General features: G+C 41.1%; 1 protein-coding gene across 1 annotated transcript in view; it reads left to right on the top strand.

The window, feature by feature from the left end:
- LOC119173996 (uncharacterized) overlaps positions 1–26,180 on the top strand; it is a 59,901-nt gene that overhangs the window by 29,706 nt on the left and 4,015 nt on the right. Inside the window, exons 32-46 of the mRNA XM_075894263.1 lie at positions 306–413; positions 2,746–2,884; positions 2,992–3,021; positions 7,485–7,613; positions 10,926–11,146; positions 12,257–12,360; positions 13,518–13,629; positions 15,314–15,439; positions 17,399–17,500; positions 18,654–18,789; positions 20,562–20,615; positions 20,721–20,774; positions 20,877–20,924; positions 25,700–25,738; positions 26,016–26,048. Of these exons, the coding sequence (XP_075750378.1) occupies positions 306–413; positions 2,746–2,884; positions 2,992–3,021; positions 7,485–7,613; positions 10,926–11,146; positions 12,257–12,360; positions 13,518–13,629; positions 15,314–15,439; positions 17,399–17,500; positions 18,654–18,789; positions 20,562–20,615; positions 20,721–20,774; positions 20,877–20,924; positions 25,700–25,738; positions 26,016–26,048 (1,435 nt within the window). The remainder of the gene's footprint in view (positions 1–305; positions 414–2,745; positions 2,885–2,991; positions 3,022–7,484; positions 7,614–10,925; positions 11,147–12,256; positions 12,361–13,517; positions 13,630–15,313; positions 15,440–17,398; positions 17,501–18,653; positions 18,790–20,561; positions 20,616–20,720; positions 20,775–20,876; positions 20,925–25,699; positions 25,739–26,015; positions 26,049–26,180) is intronic.

Here is a 26,180-nt window from a genome sequence, read left to right as displayed (position 1 = left end):
TTAAATAGCGTTTATATAGGCACCAGTTTTGAAAATAAAAATTGAGACACTAACATCCAAAATAAGCATTTATAGGCACTATAAAAACACTATAAGAGTTGTTCTTACCCTGTAATTTGTGCTCATATGTCAAAATGGCACAAAAGGGAACACAAAAAATAAGCATTTGCCTATGATCCGGTCTCCAGTAATGAGAGACAACTGTCAACTAGATGAAATTTCCTGTTTGACAGTTTTAAATGTTCCAGATTAAGAATATTTACGTGGCTCATCTGTATTTTTCTGTTTTGTTTTTTGTAATGCAGACCTGCCCTGATAAACCAGGAGTGAGAGGATCTACTATGACATCAGCATACTTGAAGACTGGCGAGAATATGCTTGTTTTTGAAGACGAAGCCAGCATTGAAAGAAAGGTGCGTAGGTGAATATTTACATATTTGTAAAGTGCTGGTCACTACTGGAGAGCACTTAACATAATACTAAGGTCAATGTACCTAATGTACTAGTCAGAGGCCTTCACTAAGTTGCATCCATGGCAGAGCTGTGCACATTAGTATGTTTCATCATGTTGATAGTGCCAATTAGCATAAGCACTAAGAACAGCATTGCCTTATCTGACAGTTATTCTATATGCCACAATTTAGATTGAATCAGTACTAGGGTGAAAAAAGTGGGAGCGGCCCACTACGTGTTAGTTCATGCCCGACGGACCTAAATAGAGTTCTTCCATGCCATACCATATAGCAACCAGGGATCCAGCCGAACATTTTGTTAATGTTCTGGTGCAAATGCTTTCCACAGCTAATAGTGTAAAATGTAGTTCAGCATTACACAGTAATTTCTAATTTGCTGTATTGCTTTCAGCAGACTTCATGAAATTGGCTTCTCTATACTCATGTTTAACAATATTAATGCACTAAGCAAGTTTGGTGGGATGGTTAAATGCGCTGTGTATTATACAACATGAGTTGAAAAAATATGTTGCAGCTCCCAAATTGCGAAAGGTGTACTATATACTTGAGAATGTGTTTAAAAGCAGTCAAATATTATTAGAAGAAACACAATGCGCATATTCATTGTAAAGAGGTTTGCTGTTTAAAGCTCTTACAGCCTCAAAAGAATAAGGAAGAAAAACCAAAGCGTCAGCTGAATTTTTAGTGTTGTCTTTTTCATTCCTGTTTACTTGCAGCAGCATCTTTTACCATATGTGCTGTGTAATTTATACACTGACAACACATATTGCAAATCTCTTGTACATTTTTTTACGTCACATTTATGCTTACTCAGCAGTGATACACATAGTAGAGTCGAATCTCGTGAATTCGAACACGCTTAATTCGAATTTCTGGTTAATTCGAGCTCACGCTAGGTCCCGTCAAAGCTATGTGTATTTCAATAGGCGAAAATGCCCTGTAATTCAAACGCCTGAGCACTTGCGACAGTTAATTCGAGCATGACGCGTTCAGAAAATGCTCTCAGCACCATGCCCAATCCCGCGCTGGTGTCTCCTACACCTCAATGCTGCGTGCGAAAGAAAAGAAAAGGAAAGAAAAGGCTGCGGTGGAATGTTTGCTCTCCCTCAAATGTCGGTCTGCGACGCGCCTGTGCCACACTTCTCCCTTCTCCGTCCCTGCCATGTAAAGACCCTTCACCTTTCAACACGCTGCGCGAAGAGAGAGAGAGAGGAAAAAAAAAAGCTGTCACGGAGTGTTGGCTCTCCCTCACGTGCCGGTGACGTGCCTCCCCCTTTCCCGCCCCTGCCACGTAGACCCTTCCCCTTTCAACGATGTGCACGAAAAAAGCAAAAAAAAAAAAAAGCTGATGTGAAGTGTTAGTTTTCTCTCAATGCTGATCTGCTTCTCTCCGCGTGGAGGCACTCCTCCTTTCTCGTCACGTGCTGGCCACACTGTGGTGCTGCGTAGCAGAGACGCAGTCGTTGTTGTCGTCGTGTTTAGAGAGTGTTGACGCTGGACATTGCCGCGCGCAACTTTTTTTGCCAGGAGAATGCTGAAGCCGAAGTAGAAATGCATTGCAAGCTCCGTGCGAAATTGACTCGCTGTAAGGCAAACATGTGCAGACGCGCATCACCGATTACTTCAATTATTGACGAATGTCTTGTGAATCGTGAATAAATGTAAGTCTTCTGAAACTTCCCCCTCGTATGTTAGCTCAACGCACATGCGCCACTGCAAGGTGAGCCCTCCATTCATTTTGCTTTCAATAATTCGAACTTCTTTTAATTCAAACAAATTTTTGGGCCCCTTTGAGTTCGAATTATCTAGATTCAACTGTATCAGTTTGTCTGCAGCCCTTTGTATGATAGCTGATCAATGCGGTCATTTAGTTAGGAAATCATGCCAACCTGTGCAGCTAGGCAGCTCTCACCTACTGGGGATGATGGCACAGCTACATTGCAAAGAAACTGCAGGCTGTGATTCGGAAGGCATAATTGTCGTAAAGTGACCTTGGTTAAGCCCAATTTGTCAAAATCTAGGTTTTTTCTTTCCTGTGGTCAAACACAGCTATAGCTTGGCCACATGGGTGTCGTAATGCTATACAGATGTTTACAAGAATGTAAGTGCATTTTTGTTGCAAAATAGGGAAAGGGTGTTGCTTTACTTATGGCTGCTCATTGTTGGAGAAGGCACTCCTGTTTTTCATTTTGCCTTCCTTCTAATATTGTCGTTGGATTGTTGTATTATCTAAAGTTCACATTTGGCTAAGCATGTGATCTTTCTGTTCCAGCTCTCCAAGCTCATGCAAATCAACCCTAGCATATGTGTGATGGCCACATCTATTGAAATGGAAGATTGGAATCGCAAGTGCGCTGTTCGACCAGTTGCGGCCTCCAGGATGCTTGCCATTGCCAAGTATGGAGGTGGAGGTAAGATCCGTGTTGTCATAGCAAGACTTCTATACCCCTCTTGCAAAGCCTTTTTGTACTCACGTTTTTATTTTCCACCCCTTTTTGCTTCACTTTGTGTCTTGCAGAGACCGTGCCTCCTCCTTTGCAAAGAAATGGTAAGCTTGGAGAAGGGTTTGTTAAACTTTGCTGATTTTCCAGTAAGAATAAGTGGCCCATTAGACTATCCCTCTATCTTTCGTGCTTAAACAGTTTTTTTTATAGATGTGTTCTTTCCATGCACCAACGTATACCACCCAAAAAAATCTTTAATAAGCAATTGGCTTGATGCAAAAATCTTATGGGGATAGATCAAACTGCATGAACCTTTAACGCAAACACTATACAAACTGATTTAAACAGTGCCATGCATTTTTTCTTTTTTTAAACTGTTGTCAAGCTGTTGCATCACCAGATGTGATGTCGTGCATTTCACGTTACTAATCTTGGAGTCATGTTGTCTCCAAGATTGGTAAAATGTAAAGCATGACTCCATACAAGCCCTTCATGCTCGCATGTTCATCTATTTTTTAATGATGACCATATTTATCTTAGTTATTTAATGAGAGCCAATAATTATTGTTGCAATATTACATGATGTATAAGTATCATTTTCAACTTAATATGTCCTTCATGTTCTTGTGTAGTTCTATGGTTAATAAAAATAAGCTGTATTTTTCAGAGATATCATTAACTTTCCCAATGCTGCTCTTCCCATACACCGTGCAAAAGGATTGTGAAGGTTTTTGTGAAAGCCTCTAGATATTGAGTTTTGTTTTAAGCTACTTCATGCACTTCTGCAATTAATGGCACCAGATCATGTATCTGTCAAGCTGTTGCATCGCCAGATGTGATGTCGTGCATTTCACGTTACTAATCTTCATGTACCTTGCCTTCTATGCTAATATTATTGCTGGAATAAATGCTTAAGGTTTCTATTGTGAGTAAACATTTTCTTGCCTATAGTGTTACGTCGGTGATAAAAAAGCCAGAAAAAAATGAAATATATGAAATGCAGATGTTAAAAGTCAGCCTTGAAATAATAATGGAAAATGACAAACGAATTTAGAATAAATGAAGGCCAAGTTTCATCATAGCTTTCAGCATGAGCAATCTCTGAAAAAATAGAAACACCAGTTTGTCCCTGTATAAAGGAGCAGGGATCTTCTATAAGACTGGTGCATTTCAAGCTCAGCCTGGTTGTGTGCTGGAAGTGTAAAATGCAAACAGCACATTGCCACAAGAAATTTAATTTGTTTCTTGTACCATGCCTCCTATGATACGTGACACCGGCACCCAGTATGCACATCATAAATGTCGAACTTTTTCTAGCATTCATAGTTAACAGCAGAACCATCGACAAACTAACGGCAGGTTAACAGCAGATCCATCGAATAGGGAATCAGCCCCTATTCAGCAGTAGAAACAAAAACCTACGCCTTGTTAATGTAAATGCGCAAAGTATTGTAAATAAAACTGACCTCCTTGAAATCACTTTACTCCAGCATGATCCGCACGTTACAGTAATCACTGAAACATGGCTACGCAACGAAATAAGTCATGATACAATATTCCCACCGAACTACAAAGTCTTTCGCAAAGACCGCGCCTCTAGGGGTGGCAGTGTGGCGGTTCTAATCAAACAACAGATTGAAGCCATATTGCTGGACGATGTTGCCGACTTGGAGTGCTTGTGCATTAAACTATCTTGTTGGGGTCAGCATTTTATTTTATACGCGCTTTACCGTCCTCCAGACACGCCCCCTGAATACTTAAGCAAACTTGAGCAACATATGTCTCAATATCACAAACATAAAATTATTCTTGTAGGTGACTTCAATCTACCAACTATTAATTGGGAATTAATGCACACTGGTCACCAGAATGTTGAGCATGCTAATATTATGTTCAGTATTATGTTCACTCATGATTTGGCCCAGCTGGTTCATGACCCAACGCGTGTCCAGGGGTCTTGCAGTTCAGTTTTAGATCTGATATTTTTCAATCGTGCGTTCAGCGAATATACCGTATTAATCCGGATTATCCGATTATCCGAGATACCGTAAGTAATCCGCATTATCTGATCACTATCTTGTGGGCCTTTCCATCCCACTGTTGAAACGTGGTGATAAGAAACGCTGTCAAGTGCGGTCTTTCAAAGACTACTCCCGTGCAGATGACACATCCATAGTTGATTATCTGGAGACCGGTCTTGTTGACTTTGACAATGATGACGTATGCGCTCTCTGGGCCCAGTTAAAAAAAATGTGTGAACACTGTTCAGCTAAATTTGTCCGAAACCTGAAAAAGAAAACTCACAAACAGACCCCCTGAATAACACGTAGTATTATTCACTTGAAACGTAAAATTAAACGTCTAAAAAAGAAGCGTGCGGATTTGACTAAAATCGGACAATTGCAGGCTAGCCTCGCACAAGCTGTGCGGTCTTCTAAGGATTATTATTTCCAAACAACTCTCCCAAACTTCATAAAAATGACCCAGAAAAATTTTGGTACCACTTGACGGATAAAAAAAAGCCTGTATCCGAAATGTTAGTAAATGAATTTATTGTTACAGACAAAGAGACTATAGCTGAGCATTTCAATATATACTTCCATAGCGTGTTTACTAGCCCAAGTGTATATCCATCTGATGTTCCATCGTTTCACACGACAGAGACTGACTTTGTTTCGTACCCGGGTGTATTTTTCATGCTCTTAAAACTGAAAACTAAGAAATCAAGCGGTCCTGATAATATTCCAAACACCTTTCTTTGCCAATATGCAGAAGTGATAGCGAAATATCTTGTGATTATATTCCGTGTATCTTTGATATCTTCAAAGCTCCCTAGAAACTAGAAGGCAGCCCGAGTTGCACCGGTATTTAAAAAAGGTAACCGCTTCCTTTTTGAAAATTATCGTCCAATATCCTTAACATCAGCATGCTGTAAATTAATTGAGCATATAATCGTGCATCATATCACCAAATATCTTGAAAAAAATGCTGTCTTAACTGATTCTCAACATGGTTTCAGAAAAGGGTTTTCAACTGTGACTCAACTGCTCACCATATCTCATTCCTTTGCATCTACTCTAGATAAGAACGGTCAAACTGATGCGATATTCTTGGATTTTAGTAAAGCGTTTGACAGGGTTCCTCATGACAGGCTAATACTAAAATTGAACAATATTGATCTTCCTCGCATCTTAGTTTTCTGGGTTATTGATTATTTAAAAAACCGAACTCGGTACGTAGAAATTTGGGATCAGCGATCGGGTTGTCTTTCTGTCGCCTCTGGAGTACCACAGGGGAGTGTCTTGGGACCATTACTGTTCCTGCTGTATATAAATGACATTGTAAGTGTGGTATGTTCATCTGTGCAAATTCGTCTGTTCGCAGATGATTGTGTCTTGTATAATGAAATTACTTGCCCGGAAAATCAACATGACCTTAATCACAGTTTGTTTAATGTTTTTCAAAGGTGCAATCGCTGGGTAATGGCTTTGAACTTAGATAAAACTGTATGCATGCGTATAACCCGGAAGAAAAATCCACTTCAGTATACTTATACATTAAATGAGTCACCTCTACAGCAAGTTTCTGAGTTCAAATATTTAGGAGTAACACTCACAAGTAATTTATCTTGGAATCAACATATTGACAATATCTCCGCTTCCGCCTTCCGTAAACTGTCTTTTTTATGACACAAATTAAAAAACGCTCCTCCTGATGTTAAACTCCTGGCCTACCAATCAATAATCCGGCCAAAGTTAGAATATGCATGCATAATATGGGACCCGTTCACACAGAAAAACGTCAATAAACTAAAAAGAATCCAAAGAAAAGCTGTAAGGTATATATACTCTAAGTTTCATCACACTGATTCACCTTCTGAGTTAATTAGAGCTAATGGCATTGAACTCCTTGAGTCACGACGGAAGACATTTAGGCTTAATTTTCTTTCCCAACTTCTTCAAAGACAAACAGCACTTGACCCTACACAGTACCTGACACCCATATCGACAAGGCATACGAGACACCATCACCCCGGAACCCTAACACCTTATTTTGCACGGACAGATGCATTTAAATTTTCTTTTTTTCCACGAACAGTGGAAGAATGGAACCTTCTAAAAGACCCTGTTTAAAGATTCACTTCGGTTGATTTACTGTGTGTAAACTGTGTGTTGGGTGTGTAAACCTGTACTTGTATGTTGAATTCTTTCCTTTTTCCTTTTCTACGTGACTTGAGTGCCTAACATGTACTTGCTACTTCTACCGTGCCCACCTGCTTGGACCTGTGAAGGTCTGCAGTGTGCATTAAATAAACTGACCGTACCGTATTCTTAAAACACATTTTTCATCTACTACGAAAGTTTCTATTGTATGCATGATAGTGCACTGCACTTATGTATTCTTAGTAGAACTATACAATATAAAGAATATCGTGAAGCCCATAAAAGCTGTTGAGGTGCAACACGTGTGACAATGTGTTTAGTGAGGAGGCCTCTTCAATATAATTAGTGCTTGACACGTAAATGTCATTAACTGAATTTCTTAACTGTACATACTTGTTTCGCAGGAGTCCTAATATGTGTGGTGGAAAAGTCCACACTTATCGAGATGTTGCCTGAAAACCTCTGCACTCACCTGGTGTACTCAAGTGTACATTACCGCCTTGGCTCTGAACATACTTACGTAGCTGACGATGGTAAGCCAATTGTCTTGGTTGGGTATTTGTGCCATTTAGTAGATCTACCATGCCATAGGGCTTCCAGATGCAGGGCCAGGGAAGGAACTTCTTTTTGTTTCTTAGCATTGTGAACGATTGGATGAATCACAGCTTTTTTTTCTATACATGTTCATGTATAGTTAAGGGTTTGCTAATAAAATCACTTTTTGTTGACACTGTTTTCAGCAGTTATCAAAAACTAAGTGCAAATTGATACTCGTCTGCATTTCACATGCCATGTGCTCTCGCCCCCTGATGAGTGCAGTTTATAATCTTCATATTTCGACCTCGTTGCATCTCGTTGTGGATCATTGTATTAAGATGGGAATTTAACCCTGTTTCACTGAGCTGTTCATTAATCCTACACATCAGGAATGGAACCTCTTTCCTTTTGAATCTCACAGCCATTGCCAATAGTGTGCTTTTCTCCGAAACATAAGCTAACATTTTATATACAGTCAAACCCGGGTATATCGAACTCGCCAAAAAATGTTTATTAACTCGATATATGGCATAATTCGATATAGGCCTGGTATAGGTTTTGACACAAAGACACATAACAAACTAGAAGAAAAGTACGTTATTAATATGGTGGCTTACTTGCGTGCCCTACTGTGGAACAAAATAGTCCCGGATTTTTTTCTGTGTCAACGACTTCGCTGCCTGCGACAGCACGCTCGCCTCCACGTTGTCCAACGAATCAGAGCAGCTGAGGCCGCAACCTTCCACATTCAAGCAATAGCGCCGGACCAATGCAAGTGCACTAATCACTTCGGAGGATGTAGGCAATGGGCCGTCGTCGATTTCCATATTGCTGTCGCTTTGGCTCCTGGTTGGCACGACGTCTGCAATGTAATCCTCATCCTGTAATTGGCCCATGATGGGGACATCATCGTCTGCACTGACGAACTCGTCGAATGTCGATCCATTGATAGCACCCGGGAACCCTGCCAGCTCAATACAAACTTCGGCGGAAACACCTGCGGTGTCTTCAGTGCTGTCAGAATTTGGGGTGTCATCACCAGGCATGCGGAAGTCGGCATGCCTAAAGCAGTTCTGGATCGTCTCCTTCTTGACATCTGCCCACGATCTACTCAACATAGAAATAGCTCCGAGCAAGTCGATCTTAAGCTCTCTTCCGACACGAAGGTTCTTCAGCAGCCTCTCCACCAGGCACTTTTGATAGCCGGCTTTCGTTGCGCGTATAACGCCTTGATCCAGTGGTTGCAGTACAGACGGAGTGTTCGGGGACACAAAACGCAGCTTGATGTTGCTGAAGGTCGTACTGCAGTGGTGCGATAAACAATTGTCCACGAGCAGGCATACCTTACTATTTTCGCCTACCAAATCATCATTCCACGACGATAGCCATCTGCTGAAAAGCTCCCCGGTCATCCACGCTTTTGAGTTTGCTTGGTAGGTAACTGTAAGCGACAGCGCATTTCGAAAACACGGCGGTGCTGGGCTTTTCCCGATAACCAGAGGTCGAAGCTTTTTCTATCCATCTAAATTAGCTGCCAACAGCACGGACTCACGAGCTTTGTTTGCCTTGCCGCCGCTTGTCTTGTCGCTACGACACGCAAGTGTCTTGTTTGGCAACATTTGTCAAAATAGAGTGGTTTCATTCGCATTGAAGATATCTTGGGCTCTATATCTTGCTGCGATATCTCGCCAGTTTTGCTCGAGCCATTTTTCTACGCTGTCCAGGCCCGCCACTCTGCTTTCACCTGTAACAGCTTTGCCAACGATGTCGAGCCGTTCTCTGAACCACTGAAGCCAGCCTGAACTGCCTTGGAAATCATTCCTGCCAAGCAGAAAATCAAGGTCCTTGGCTTTCTGCTCGATCATAGGGCCAAACACCGAGATGTTTCACGACCGAATGTCCACAAACCACTTGTAAACGGCCGCTTCAACATCTTCGTACACAGCAGCACGCACACGTCGGGCGCCACAGGCACCTGGCCTTTTGTCCTACTTGGCCCTGATGTCTGCCTTGTTCTTCAGGATAGTACTCAAGGTGCTCCTTGGAACTTTGTATGCGGCGGCGACGTCGGACTTCTGTTCACCACGCTCAACCCGATTGATGATTTCGAGTTTCGCGGCGAATGGCAAATTTTGCCTCTTTGCGCAAGCCATGATGACAGCGCGCCAATACAGTTCACAGAGCACCAACAGGCAACACCACAGACCACGCTGAATCGGTAGCAGCAGGCACACAAGCAGAAAGAAAAAATGGCGCTCACTTCTACCGCCTCCGCGCCTCGGAGAAAGCACGGCGGCCTCTGATTGGCTGTAAGCGTTGCGAGCGGGCCAGGATCTTGGAAAGGGGTGTTCACCCATGCACAACCGGGGCTAACCAACTTTTTCTTTCTAGGGTGGCGCCGACAGATTTCTCCGCCACCGCGATGGAAAGCCAACTTGCTGGGGCACTTTTGAGGCTCATGGAGTTTGATATATCAATTGTCGTTGTTATTTTCGTTCGATAAGACAGTAACTTTTGCTATATATTCTCAATGTAAACTTACTGTGTCTTGGAATTGTTCGATATATGGGATAATTGGATATAAACGGGTTCGATATAGTCGGGCCCGACTGTATCAGGAGGATCATTATATTGCCAAAAGTTATTCCACATGTTGTTTTGTTTATCATCCTTTAATAACTCCTCATTTGAGGCCTTCAGCTTTGAATGTACTCTAAGTAAATAAGTGAGTCAATAAATAGATATTAAATCTTGTGGACTAGCCTGACATTATAGCAGCTGATATTTACAAAGTTTAATTAAATGTAACAGTAATCATTAATGTTGGGGTAAAATGTCCTTCATTCTATCTGGAACATTGCTAAGGCCAGGAGTGGCAATTCAACTGTTATAATTCCTTAATCAGGCATTATAAGATGAAAGAAAAAAATAGTGAAGTATATAATGCCACAATGTAGACTTTTGCAGGTAGGTTTTCATTTAAACCGAGCTTACAAAAACATGCCTTGCCAAGCCATTGCTGTGAGAACATTTAGTTTGCATGGTGACTACATTTAGTACGGCACCCCTCACATGAGGTGGCAAGGGTATGCCACGCCATGCAATGTAAGCATAGGGTCTGCACATGCGTCTGTGTTGCTTTCAACAGTAAACCACCCTGTACATGTATGTATTGATGCCATCAGCTAACCTTGTGTTGCTTTTGAAGTTCTGAGTTGAGCGAGGGCACTTTGGTAGAGGTATTACACTTGATGATGAGATAATTTATTACTCTTTCCTGTTTAAGAGTGGAATTATTTTTTCTTTAGGTACTGCATTCTATGCAGCATCAGACATTGCCATGAAGAGTGGTATAAATTTCCTTAGTGAGATAGACCTGACCAGTTTCTCGAATATTAATGTGGATCATGCTTTCACTGGGTTCTTGACATCAAGTACTAAATGGATCCAGGAAACGCATCAGGATGGCCTGGCTTTTATAAATGTTCCCAACAAAACTGACAACACAAAGTTTGAGTCAATAATCAAGGTAAGCTATTGAATGGATATCTTTTGGGTTTGAATTATGATAGACTGTTTATGAATGTGTCAAATTTGTGGCAATTTATTATGAGGTGCTGGCCTCATAATAAAAGTTTAGGCAGTTAATTTTTTACATGTTTTAGTGCACTATGAGAATCACAAAGTACAAATTAGTGTATGTTTTATTGCCAGTGATATTGAATTTTGGGACTATGAAGTTGAATCACTTACAATATATGTGCAGAATTTGTTTGAAGTGATAATAGAAACAAAAAAAAAAATTTTCCCACGTTGCTCTCCTTAGCAGCACGTGAACGTTCCTGAGATATGCAGCAGTTACTTTGTCCAAGTACAATGGAAAGTTGATTTTGGCAAATGCCCACAGCAGACTGCAAGTTAAATGAATACAAATTCAGCATTGTGGAGGTAGAATTTATTTAACATCGACTGTCTGTTGCTTAAATCACCATTGGAGCTGTGTCTTATTATAGTTTTCATTTTGTTCTCTCTCTGCAAGTGCACACCTCCAAGAGTAAATTGTGTAAATGAATCATTAAGACAAAGAAACTAGTTAAAGTAGATGAACAAATATCAAACTTCGAGGGCTTACTCATGGCCACCTTTATTGATAGCTTTACCAATGCTGATCACAGTCAATGATGAACAGCATGTGGCGCATCCAAAGCAACGACCCTTTAGGAACAGTGCAGTCATACCACTGCAGTCACTGGTGCCAATATCTCTTGCTCCACATATGTTAATGAATTGTGTATTGTTTTAAAATAGTAGAAGTGTTCTTTAAGATGAAAATATCGTTTTATGCTGATTTATTTCTTGGCTTCTGTAAAATAATTTGTAGGTTCTGCCAAAATTGATGTATTGAAACCATGAAATCGTGTTTCTGAACATTTTGACATCTTTTCTTTAAGTTTATTTTTCACACAGTGCATTCAGTGCACTGGGTGACTGTGTGCCTAGGACACTTCTACACCATAAAAAACAAATGGCTTTTTTTTTTCTGAGTATTTTTGTGTGAGCTCAGCACTTATTGTGTACCTTATTGTATTTTTTGTGCTTTTGTGCTTTCACTTAGCCCTTATCTTGTATTTCTTTGCAGAAAACATGGGAATATATTTCAACCCATAAATTGAAGCAGATACTTCTTGTTGGGATAGATTACAGAGATCGAAGCAGCACTGACCTTGCAAACTCACTTTCTGGGTAAGCACGCAGTTTTCTTCACAACAGCTCAAGACGGTCAAGAATGTAGGTCATGCCTGTATGTTTAATACGTGTGCCTTTTTTTACCATTTCTTTTTTTTGCCATGTGCTGCCACCCTGCGTGAATATGTGGAATTTCCTGTTTGCACCGATGTGTCTTCGTTTTTTTTTGTGTGTGCATCTGTGTGTGCATGTGTGTGCTTTACTATAGCAATGCGCTGGCTAGTTTCGGTTTCATTCTTTGACTGGTTCCTACTTGTTGTGCCTGCTAAACTAATTGCTTTTTGGTTTAGAATTTTTCAAAGGGTGACCATTTTATTATTTTCTCATTTATTTCTGCCTGTGGCATGATTATGCCCAATTCTATACAGGCGCTGACTGACATAAACGATGCCACTGTGTTTACGCTTCTTGTTTTAGGGACTCACAAGACCACTTCTGTCTCTTTAGTATATGACGAAAAAAATGCTGTAGGTTTTGAACTTGTTCGTGCTTTTTGTATGCACTCACAGCTACACAGTTTTTTTTTCGTGTACTCGCTCATACAGTTTGCTTTCACTATTGGAGTGTGCGGTGGTACAAGTCAGTCTAGGGGTGAATCCTCCAAATCGCCACTCGACTGCTGAATCAGAATCTGGTTCAGAAAATGTCAGCCCACCATAAAAAGAGTTACTCTAGAGTTAACACTCCTGTGTTCATGAGGGAACAACATATTGGAAGCGTGCACGACGAGACCATACTGGCTGGATCAGAAGTGTCTTTTCTCCCTTCACACCCCTCCCCCTCTCTTTGTTCCTACCTAACGCCACTTCATCTACTTATTTTTGTGCGTCTGTGGACTACACAGACATTTATTTCAATGCATAATTTTTTAACAGTCGTATAGTGCTTTTTAGAATTTATTTTGCTGTTACTCCTAAATAAACTATGTGTGTGTAACAACCCAAATGATTTTTTTTGTTGCCTTACGGTCTCCCAAAACTATTTTTGGCACCTTTTTTAAATAAATTTTCTGAAGAATTTCATTCAGCAATAAAAAAATACACACTGTGGAACACGTTTTGAAAAAAAAAAAAAAAAACTACTCTCAATGGGTTCATATTGACGCACATTTTGGGGGGCCTAATGTGTATGCTGCATGCTTTATTTTGTTACAGGAAATGCACACTGATGGTGTTCATTACACATCCCAGAAAAAGTTGCTGTAAAGGACCTTGCAGAGTGGCATATCCTTCAAAGCCTCAAACAGATGAAGACAGTGCTCTCATGGTACATATTCTGCTGTGTATTAATGCCATATAAAGGGCCACTCACCAGGTCTGATAGTTTTGAGCTGACAAGCACAATGTGTAAATGGGTTGTTCACGATCACATCTGTAAAAAATTTGGAACGCTATGTGCTGTAGAAATAGGTCAAATTTCAAGATGAACACTGCTCCCTCTTCCTTTCGCGGGCACGCGCCCAGAGAATGAGGGCTTGATGTGCACGCATGAATTTTCCTACATACACAGCAGTGCAGTGACTTTGGTCCTCTACATAGACGACTGTGTTCTGACATTGCCAACACTGGCACATTACATTTCGAAAATTATTTAACACAACATGCACAGTTTATGAATTTGACACTTGAAGAAATCAATAAAACTTCAGATAAATAATGAGACGCAATAAGGGAATGTACACGTCTTTTTTTCCACATTCTTCCCGTGATTGCATCGAGATGCAAGGCTAATGTGCTGGCGCTTAGCGTACATTCGTGTCCCCGTGGTCAGTGCATCGCGCAGACGACAGCCGTGGAAGTGAAAGCAACGCTTCTACGCGTTCGCATACTCATTGTGCTCATCTATTCTACTGCGTCTAAGCCAGCATTTCCAATCCATCCTGCAGAAACAAGTAGTAGATCATATAATAATGCTGGTCAACAAAACAACGCCACTCGTGTGCTTAGGGGTTGGGCTTGTTAAGGCACGTCATGCGCACATGACCTCTCAGTTGAATGCCGGACAGGGTAGGGAAGAGTAGTAGGGTTGAGAGCTGGGCTAGTTGGTGAGACATCATTTAACCATATGGTGTAGTAGCGCAATTTTCACGGGGACGAAGAGGACAAGAACACACGACACTCGCTACTGTTAGAACATATAAAAGGGCCCGTTGTAATAGAAATGAAGTTCAGTAGGGTTGAGAGCTGGGCTAGTTGGTGAGACATCATTTAACCATATGGTGTAGTAGCGCAATTTTCACGGGGACGAAAAGGACAAGAACACACGACACTCGCTCGTAGGGAAGAGATTTGGCTTGCGAAGGCTACACGGAGGAGCACAAGGGTTTCGAGTTTGCCTGCTATCATCCTTGTTTCGCACCGCTTCCAAAAACAGTTTTCTCAGCTCGTGAAAAACCAATTGAAAACATTTTTGTGGCCTAATGCTCCTCATCAGACGCACAGCAACTTCCACGGTCCGACTAAAATTTGTTATGGGACCTGGTGACTGGCACTTTAAGAATGTGCAAGTTACAATATGGCAAAGCCTATTGCAGCAAATATTTTAGGCATTAATCTAAAAGGACACAAGTGCACACTTCCGCATAACACCTCGTGACTTTGCCTTTTGTACGTATTACGAGCGATTTGCTGTGGTGGTACAGTGGCTATGATGGCCAGCTGGTGACCCAAAGGTAGTTGTTTAAATCCTGGTCACCGCCGCTGCATTGCTATAAAGGTGAAATACTACAGGCTTGTGTACTTAGATAAGGTGAATGTTAAGGAACTCTAGCTGGTCAAAACTTCCAAAGTACCCCATTGCGGAACGCCTACCACAAATGACAGAAATTAATATTATATTATATGAGCCTAAGCCTCGGTGGAAAAAGCCTTTTTCATACATAACAGCTTTATAGCAACTATTCTTTATTATGTTTGCCTCTTTCAATTTTATGCTACCTTTGCCATTTCAGAAAAAAGTTGAGTTTGACTCTGGCTCTGCAACTACTCCATGTGTATCGTTCACCATGGCTGTCAGAAAATTTCATGGTGTAAACAACACTTCATGCCATCAAGAAGAATGGGTGAACTACAGTCAGGTGAAGTCTCGCAATGTTGTATACTCATGAAAAAATTACAGTGGCATATAGTTTTGTTTCTGTGTATGCTGCCAATTATATTTTTTTTAACTAATCTCAATGGTGGTGCACGAAAAAAATAAAGCACAAAATGAAGAACCTAGATGCAGTGCACACTGACAACTGATAATTTATGACAACAATTTATGATATATATAAGCAGTTGCATGAACACATTTTTTTTTTCGCACCTCACGGTCAAGATGAGTTACCAACTCGCCTAGCACTCCGTGCTTCTTTTTAAATTTCTAACATCAGTTTTCAACTTCTAATTCAACTGATAACTACCAAATACTTATTATAACACCACTGCAAAGTAAATGTCACATAAAACGTACTGCTTAATTTTTGGTAAACTGTCATGGAAACGGAAAGTTGGCAAGTTTCACTTAGTTCAAGGGAATAGTACTTGACAAAGCAGCTGGATTTCGAATTAGTGGAAATCATGGGCCAAGACATGGTACACAGGTGAATTAAGTTCTCATTTTTTTATCAGCATAAACTTCTAAGAGGTCCATGCAATATTTTTGAGGCGCCACATTTAACCTCGCTATATGTTCAGCAGGTATGTTATGAACTCATAAGCCATTACTACTACATATGCTGGAAAAACCTGCAAGTTGAAATCTTCACTGACATTTTAATGCAGTAGCGTTAGAGAACTCGTGTAGCAGAAAACCCGCCGCCGCCAGTGACCCCGTTGGTTGTGAGCGAAAAATCGTCTGTGCATCTGTAACCGAAAAATCAAGTTACCAAGATAGCCGCAAAAGGCTTCTACTTGTCCACGCGTGCGCGCGCGTTCGAAGAAAAAAAAATGCTCAAAGTCACGAGGCACAGTAGTTTCTTTGCCCGGCCACCCTTCTCTGCTTAGCTTTCAGTGCTTTCAGTGCTTTCATTGAGATGAGAGAAGAAATAATGCAATTGCAGCATGCGATAAACCTTTGTTACTCCACTCGCACTGGACGGATTCTTTCTTAAAATTTTGTGGCAATGAATTCATGAGGCAATCAACTCTTCTAGTGAATTCATTCCATGGTTACTTGAAAAAGGGTTTTAGGGCTAACGCATTTTGTTCGACAGGTGTCACAAAAAAACGGGCCCATTCGGCGATAATAGCGCGCGCTGGTCCAATCTACTGTGTGTGTGTTTGTGTGCGTGCATGTGTAGGTAACAAAACATATTAATAAGTATGCATTTAGCGGTTGAAGGGTGCACTAGGGGCCGGATTTCGCTATCGCGTTCAACTCTTAAAGGCGAAGCTTAAGGGTCCCCCAATTTTTCTTGTGCAAACAAGTACAGCGCAGGCATTTTTTCATGCTTCGAATTTCAAGAACATGCACCTAAATTTGTGTGAAATAACAAAACAATGTAGGAAAGGATTCATATTTTTGGGAACAAGTAACCTAAGTAAAAAGTTTTTTTAGTACATACACAGTACACAGGTTAGTACAGTAGACTCTCAGTAACTGCAAACTTGTTAAATAGAACAATTATCTAGGATATTATTGGTTTCATGCCTAATTGCCACTTGCTTGTTCATTTTTTAGTAAACGGAATTCCTGTTAAATGAAACATAATTTTAGGTCCCTTCAGGTTTCGTTAAATGAGAGTATACTTTATTTTAAGTTTGTATAATTGACGTAACTCTACAGAAGAATATGAAAGGAACGCAGAGTGCTCATGACAGGCGCTAGATCATGTGCACGATGCCTGTGTTGCCTACAGTTATTATGTGTGCTTACCTGTACTGAAAAAGCCCTAAATGAGAGTACTAATCAACTTCTAATACTAATTATGCATGTATAATCTAGTCATTACCATCGTATGTTTTTACCATGATAACATAACAAGAGTATTAGTTATTTAAGGTGCTTTCAATTAGAAATTACCTAAAGGTTTGTCTTATTTCTGACATTACAGGTGTGCAGAGTAGGCACAGAAACGGAGCAAGGCAAATTTGGCTATTACAACATTAATGAAAATGTTTACATGTTCGAGACCACTGCATCTATCGAAGACAGGGTATGTTTTTTTTAATACAGTCCTCTAGTTAATTCAGCAAATTCGTAATTGATGCAATGCTCAGAGGCTTGCTCCTCATTGGGAGCAGCTCGAGTAGATAGTTGTACTTAGCAGGAATTTTAAGGTGCACTGATAAAGCGTAGTGTCAGATATCACCTGATGCTACCTCTTTGCTAGTAATGTATGCAACCTAGGAGGATTTGTTAATTGTTGTTCTTTACCATCTTTGCAATGATGGATTGAGGGTGTAGGTTCGATTCTCAGCCACAGGGCCACACACTGATGGGGGCAAAATGCAGAGAGCTCTAATGTGCCTAGGTTTCGGTGTTTGGCAAAGAACCTCAGGAGGTCAAAATTATTCCAGAGTCCACTTATAGTGGGTTCAGGCGACAAACCAAACTGCTGTTTTGGCATTTGGCATCGCCGTTGTGTGATCCTTCACTTTGGTTGGGGCAGTTCATCGCTTAGCCGGGTACCATGAAGACCAGCAATGCTAAAACACTCTCACAGACCGCCTGTCCCCATCTTCAGCTCCAGGCTGCACAGTTGAAGATGTGGGGCATCAATAAGACCTTTTTTTCAGCAGCCGAGTGTGCCAGCGGCTCATCAAACGTGTGGTTTCTCTTTGAAGATGCCTATAGTGTATTCTTTGGGGTTAGAACTGGACTTGACTCAATCTTTATCTCATTCGTTTCGGACTGAATGCATGTCTCTGTGGCGCAAGGGGACGGACCACTCGCGTTGTTACTGTCATGACTCAGCCATTCGCGAATCGGTCCATTATCTGAGGTCACTGTTACAGCAGTGTGCCTCATGATTATATTGTGGTTTTGGCACCTAAAAATTCTAGAAAAGCAAATGTTATTAAGAAGTGTTGTATTGAGGTCTGTTGTTTTTTATACAAATAAGTATATAATAATCTGTAAGACATATTAATCTGTAACACTTTTTCATGTTCAGCCAAAGATATCCTTGCATTCTGACATATGTCATGCATAGCTGCCTTGAGTGTAATGCTGTCATGATCACAGAATTACATTTTCATGGAAGCAGCTATAATCAGGCCAAAATACATGTTCAAGTGCATGCTCAAAGAGATAAACTGCAAGGTCGCTTTGAGTTGCGTAGTTAGAGGTGCTGCTTTTGTGCGCAGATATCACGAGTGTCTTCCAAGGTCAAAGCAATGTGTGCGGCGGTCTTTGAACTTTACTTTGAGGACACTCACGGCTCCTGTGCCTCCGATGGTTTTGCCTTTCCTAGGGTGCGATACATTCAACAAGAGATGGCTGGTATGTGGAACACCTTTACGTAGTGGAGCAGGATGTAACTGTGCTATATTCTTTAGTCATTCTATTGCCTTGTTAAGTAGCTGTTGGAAATTCCCATTGCATAGTCTTTTAAAAAGATATATCTGCACAGGATCTAGGATGTTTTGGGAAAGGGATTTGCATTTTTTGTGTATACAGTAAAACTTCGTTAATTTGAGGTCACTGGGTCCGCGAGAAACCTTCGAATTAAGTGGTTTTTGAATTAATAGAACATACAAAAAGGGGGATGCGTTCAAACTAATCAGTGCTCGTCGTTTGCTGTTCCGGCTAGCTTGTGGCTCCAAAGGTTGTTTTCCAGCAATACCTGGTCTTTATTTTGCCGCAAGCATAGAGGAACGGTGGGCCTCGCTGCTGCCACCGAAAAAAGAAAAAGAAAACGCGTTCGTGATCAACTAAAATGTGTGCCTGCAGTGAACAAGACATGTTCACTGCAACACAGTAACGACACGCGGGCAGCATGTCGCTTGCTTCTTGCTGCGTCAGCACGTCATGATGCGACCATTCGCACATTCTTTCTATTATAATTATAAATTAAAAATTATAAAAGCTCACGATGTGTTTTGGCTGGAAAAAAAATTATCTTTGAAACTTTCAACTTAGTTTTCAAAATAAGTGTTGCTGGCAAGAACTCCGCCAGCAGTGCAAAGACGCGAATTGCTGGAGCAACCGGTAATCGGAGGTTTGCATACATCGTGATTTCGGCTAAACTGTTCTTTATTAATTTCTTAACAATCCCAAAAAGAATAGGTAAACCATGACCCGCTGACGTTGTGAGAAGCATGCACTAAGCTGCCCGCGTATCACCGCTGTGCTGCAGTGAAGCACGGCTTGTTTTCCTCAGGCGCACGTTTCGATTGACCAAGAGACCGTTTCTTCTTCTTTTTTTTTTGTGCTAGAAGTAGCAAAACTGAGGTGCTTCAGCTGCCACTCTTTAGTATCGATACGTTGCATTGCCTTGTGGCAATTAATGGCCGTCGTTTCCGTAGATTCGCGGCGAAATCGGTATCTGGAACTGGCACATGGCACCCAAAGTTTTCGAATTAACCGGACTGGTGCCGGTCGCCGCTTGAAATGATCCACTCTAACTTACATTGGAAAATACGGGACCACAGAAATCCTTCGAATTAAGTGGGATTTCGACATAACGGTGTTCAAATTAAGAAGGTTTTACTGTATTGCACATTAATTTCATCTGTAATGCATGACTAGAATAAAAAAAAAAATTGTGTGGATGAAAAAATTGTATGGATGGAATGAATTTTGGATACTCAGCCATTGCATTTCACTACATCAGACTAGGCTAGTTTATGTGAGAGCAACTTTATAGACCTTTCCATGGATGGCTCCTTGGGCAGAGCCATGATCCTCTCTAGGCTGTACTAAATAGGTATGACCCTTAAAAAACGCTTTGCCAAGGCTGTGACCTCAGCATTGTACTCCTGCGTGCAGCCCAGCATGACGCTGTTTTGCTCTTCTGTGATAAGGTCTATAAGACTGCACAAATTTGATACTAAAGAGAAGACAGGCCTGTAACCAGAAGCATTGGTGCAGCAGTTCATTGTCTATACTCTTGCCTTGTTTTTTTACTGTTATTTTAAGTGATGGTCGTGCACATCTTTAGATAATTTATGATCTTAGTTTAGCACTGCTAGAATTCTGGTTATTTTGATTAATTTTTTTGGTGTCAAGTTGTCAAAATTAAGCTAGATCTTCCTGCTTCTAACATCTTGAAGCTGTGACAAAGGTTCCGGACACCACCACTGAGATGGAACCAACAGAAACACCGAGTAAGCTTACTGTTATATATCATTTTGTGCTGTTAATAATTAGCATAAGTGCATAATCAAGCTTTCAATGTGAAACTTCACTGTGTTGCTTTTTATGTCATCAAGCTGTTACAAAGACCACTGACACCAGCACTACGATGAAAACAACAGAAAGTGAGAGTAAGCCTGAATTTTAACTTTTTATGCTGATGGTAACTGTTGTAATTGCAGAATCAAACTGGCAAAATTAATCTACTGTGTGTTTCTTATTATGTCCTTTAGCTGTTACCCTCGACACCAGCACCACGGCAGAATCAACAGCAACAGAGAGTAAGTCTAATATTTTCTTTTTTTTTGCATTGATGCTAATTAGCATAATCAGTCTGGGAAAGTTTAACTGCATTGCATTGCTTTTATTTGCTGAAGCTGTCATAAAGACCACTGACAGTAGCACTACAATGAAGCCGACAGCAACAAAAAGTAACCTTACTATTCACATAAAATTATCGTAAATTTTTACGCAGCACACTAACTTTAAGTCATCATATTGACAATGCAGAAGGTTCAGTTCTTCTTCTGAACAATGCATCTTGTTCTCTTTTGGCCACACGTTAGCACAACTAGCATAAACGAGTTAGATACACAAACACAGGCCCTGCCTCTGAAGTGAGTATGTTGATTAATTATGATTAGTGTTGACATCAGTCCACAAATGTGATCCAATTCATATGTGGGGCTTAACGTCCCAAAACCGCCATATGATTATGAGAGATGCCTTAGTGGAGGGCTCCGGAGATTTGGACCACCTGGGGTTCTTTAACGTGCACACAAATCTGAGCACATGGGCCTACAACATTTCCGCCTCCATCGGAAATGCAGTCGCCACAGTCGGGATTCGAACCTGCAACCTGCGGGTCAGCAGCCGAGTACCTTAGCCATTAGACCACCGCGGCGGGGCCACAAATGTGATCCAAGCTGGAGTAGTTAGTACCATTCATTTGCTACGGAAGGTTTGTGCTCTGTATATTGCTTTGCAGGGGAGTTTAGAGCTATAATTAAGAAATCAATAAATATATTTCCCTAAAATTTTTTTGGGCTAATCATAACTTCAGGGCTGAATTCTTAAGGATGCTTGAGAGCACACTTTTGATGCTGGATTATCTTCCTGCATATAACAGGCCTTCTGAACTACTATATTATGTACGGGGCCGTCCACTCTTAGTATGAACACCGTGCCTCGTAGCTGCGCTCTGCGGGGTGCCAGCGCTAGCAATGCGGCTGCGCATCGAAGCTTATCGACACAGGTGCACAAGAGCGTGGAGGTGGGGCTTAATTTCGATTAAAGGCGCAGGAGCGTGCCAAGCTTGTTTTGCCGTGAAGCAAACATAAAGCACCTGAGAAACCACTAACGTTGCAAGAAGGCGGGCTTATCTCAGCGTAACGTGCTGTGTAGTTACGGTATTTGAGACGTGGGTGATCCCTCTTGTTTCAGTAGCAAAACACCGGTCTAATTTATACATTGTTGCAAGCTCTAGAGTATTGGTTTTGGTTGGTTTGTGGTGTTTTAATCTGTGAAGGAATTTCGCCGCTGAGCGGTGCTCTGAGAAGTTTCTGCTACCGGGAACTATCTACTGTGGTCTGAAATTATGTGCGCCAGGGCGTTTCTGCATTTCTCTCTCATTTAAACATGGCACGTGCTGCCGCGATCTAAATTGTGTCTCCCGACTAACTTTAGCTGAACTTTCGATCACTAAGACTCGGCAGCGGGGCATTCTAACAGCACTACACATTCTGCACGTATCAAGATTCATAAATCTAAGACATTTGTTTTTGTGTGCTTTTTTGAAGCATTGCAGACAGTAGATACCAAGTTGCGTGCTGTGTTTCTCAATGTTAGCAACTATCAGTAGCGGGTAGGTTCCCCTCCAGCTCCAATAACCGCATTCATTGTATTGAAGAGGCTGCTGTATATGGACCGACAAATGCTGGTGTTGGCCCTGATTTGCTCCCACTGCTTTCGGACAATAGCCCAAAGTGTGTCCGCTGAGACGGCATGGAGTTGTCGGTAGGCCAGCGTGAGCTTTATGTTGTCTCGAACATTTTCAATGATGCTTAAGTAAGGCGACTGTAGAGGCCATTCAGTAACTGCCACGTCTTGACTCTCTAGATATTGAGCAACGTTTTTTGTTTATGTATTGGGAGTTATCATGTTGCAGGATGAAATCGTTCTCTGAGAATGGTCCCCCAACGAGATATGTGAGCAGCACGTTGTCTAAAGCTCACAGTAGGCGTCTGCCGTGAAACGACTTTCAATTCTGACAGGGGGTCGCAGTCTTTGAGCAGTAACGATGTGGTGTTAGGCCAGCCAGTCAAAATACTCTCAGTAAAACAACGTCTTGTGACTTGAGCGTATACAGCTTTTTGATCGGACAAACGGAGCAGATAATTTGAGAATAATGTGCAACCCTGTATCTTTATCGCCAGGAGATAATAATATGTGGTGCTCATTCTACGCGAACCACAACAGACCCCCTCAGGGTGATTTTGGAAGGCCAGAGTGCTGGCCCAGCGTAACTTTCTGGCAGAAGTCTTTTTTTTCTTTTTTTTCGCTTGTACAGATGATTGAGGTGGAAAAAAAAAAGCGAACCGGAGAACGAAGATGCTAGTACTGTCTCATCCATTCCCTGTTTGTGTTCCTTTGAATGACTTAGGTTTTGGTAACATGCGCGTGGGTAAAACAGGCTACTTCAGGTGGTGCCTGAAGAATCTTGTAAGATATAATACAAAAATATGCGAGGTTAAACTTATGGCGAAATCACGCAAGGCACTCCCCGAAAAAAAGACCCCCATATACATGCGCTCTCTGTGCCGTGTACGCCTTGTTGGCTGAGTGCACCGAAGAATGAAATTCAATCAGAAGTATAGGGTACTAAAGTACGAAGGAGGAAGTGAAGAACATCAAGGCACTGACGTAGTACTTGGGATTTTATCACACATATTGAGAACTTAGTATTTGTTGCATTTCCTGCATTTGGCTAGGGGGTGGTGAAGAGAAGACTCCGGAAGATGTGAACCTCAAAAAAGGACAAGCTGTTTTCCAACGGTTAGGCATTTAGGTAGTGACTAGTGCATTATTACACGCTGGTATATTCCAATACATTACGTGTTTAAGCACAAGGTAGTGAAAAAGAGTGGGGCGCCTGTTTACCAATAAAAGGCTAGATAGGTAGAAAATACCAAGCTATTTGTTTAACAAGACAGCAGAAAGAAGAGGCCCAATGCAGGTCTGCGGAGAGTAGGGCGATGCTATAAACGCCCCAATGTTTTGTGATATTCATACTTTTGAAAAAAAAATAAAAAATGCCTCAAGACTGACATCACGGGATGAATATGCAGCTGGTATTACTGTAATTTCATGGACACAAAATGAAAAAGCGCCCGCACTCACATAATTTTAGGTCACGGTAAATAGTTCCCGGTAGCAGAAACTTCTCAGAGCACTGCTCAGCGGCAAAACTTTTTCACAGAATAAAACGCCACGAACCAAGCAAAACCAATACTCTTGAGTTTGCAACAATGTACATATTAAACCTGTACTCTGGTACTAAAACAAGAAGGATTAACCACGTCTCAAATACTGTAACTACACAACATGTTGCGCTGAACTAAGCCCGCTTTCCTGCAACGTTCGTGGTTTCTCAGGTGCTTTAGGTTTCCTTCATGGCAAAACAGGCACAGCGTGCTCCCGCACTTTCATTCGAAATGAAGCCCCGCCTCCCCGCTCTTGTGTGCCTGTATCAATGAGCTTCAATGCGCGACCGCACTCGTAGCGCTGGCACTCCACGGAGCGCAGCCACGCAACGCGGTGTTCATACTAAGAGTGGACGACCCTGTAAAACAGATAACGTTTAACTGTTCCTAGAACAAGTGAAGATTCAGTTGTTTCATAATAGACACATCATGTTAGCTTCTCTATTGTTAGTGACTTATTATGCTCCGACTTATTATGCCCTGCTTTAACCTAATGTGGTCATTGTGAAACCTCATGGTGCTTTTTTATTTATTATATTTTCAAGTTGTGAAAGAGAGCACTGGATGAAGTGTTGTTAACAGGGTTAAAACTCACACCAAACAACACATTCCTTTATTTTTTTCTTGAAGTGTAATAATAAATGCATTGGAATTGTGCTATGCAAATTTCATGCGTTTCTGACTGTCCATTTTAATTCATCACTGAAGGGGTTAAAATTCAGTATGTGTCACGCTGTATGCATATTGTGTGAAAATAAGGCCGTCATGTCCATTACAGTATATTTTTTTTGCAACAGTGTCACATATTAGAAAAAAAATGTTGATAGTTTTCATCTACACATATACGCGATAATCTGAACATTGATTGATATGTGGGTTTAACGTCCCAAAACCACCATATGATTATGAGAGACATCGTAGTGGAGGGCTCCAGAAATTTCGACCACCTGGGGTTCTTTAACGTGCACCCAAATCTGAGCACACGGGCCTACAACATTTCCTCCTCCATCGGAAATGCAACCGCTGCAGCTGGGATTCGATCCCGCGACCTGCGGGTCAGCAGCCGAGTACCTTAGCCACTAGACCACCACGGGGGGGGGGGGGCAATAATCTAAACAGGCCACAGCATATCAGCGATGGCATTTAAGAGATAGTTTGAAGAATCTATTGCAACATAATTAATGATGACCTTTAAGAGATATTTTGAAGCATTCGATTACAGCAGCATGTTTCGTGCAATAAGTTAATGCAGTTAATGCATAAATTAACAAAACACTGTTTTTTTACTATTATATGCAATATTATTTCAAATAGCCCAAAAAAGCATCAAACAGTTAGAGATGCTACTTGTAGATTTTTTTTTTATTCGATACTATGTGAAGTGATCATGCTTGTTTTTATTGGACTTTCTTTCAGAATAATTCTCAAGGGCTTTGAACAGTTCGTTTAAGGCTTTGTATGAGTTCCAGAATAGTTTCTGCAAAATCAACATTTATGATTTAATTTTATTGATGGTACGATATCATTCACACCCTTTACACTTCGAGACTTAATTCCAATTTGTGCTTTTTCAGATACACCATGGTGGTGGCACACTTCTGAAACTCAGCCAGGTACTCCACATTTATAATTATATTGAAAGGAAAAGTTATACTTTACTTGAGCTGATTTCTGGGTTCATGCTGGTTTCACACAACTACCAAAGTAATGAAGACAGAAACACAGGCGAACTAAATAAAGCAGTTGTCAACTGTTTCACTTGTCCGGGCAGCAGCTTTGATTTTTCAGGAGGGATAATGTTGTGCAGCTTACTTAAAAATGTATAGCTTTTATCTTTGTGATTATTAGAAGGTTTGTTTTAGATGATAAAACATTTTATTCTTTTTTCAGGTGGTTCTTCAAAGCCGACACCTTGGTGGGAAAGTGAGATACTGTTAATACTTTATTATACTTTTCTTGATTTGTTAGCAGTAGTAGTATTGAATGCTCTCAAGTATCAATTACAACTTCAGTTCATAGTTGAAGTTGGGCTAAGTATAGTACACTGCACAAATA

The sequence above is a fragment of the Rhipicephalus microplus genome, chromosome 5 (genome assembly GCF_043290135.1).
Source record: "Rhipicephalus microplus isolate Deutch F79 chromosome 5, USDA_Rmic, whole genome shotgun sequence".
In the NCBI taxonomy this organism is placed as follows: Eukaryota; Metazoa; Arthropoda; class Arachnida; order Ixodida; family Ixodidae; genus Rhipicephalus; species Rhipicephalus microplus.
The sequence above is the reverse complement of the archived record's forward strand: the minus strand, read 5'-3'. Positions and strand labels throughout refer to the sequence as shown.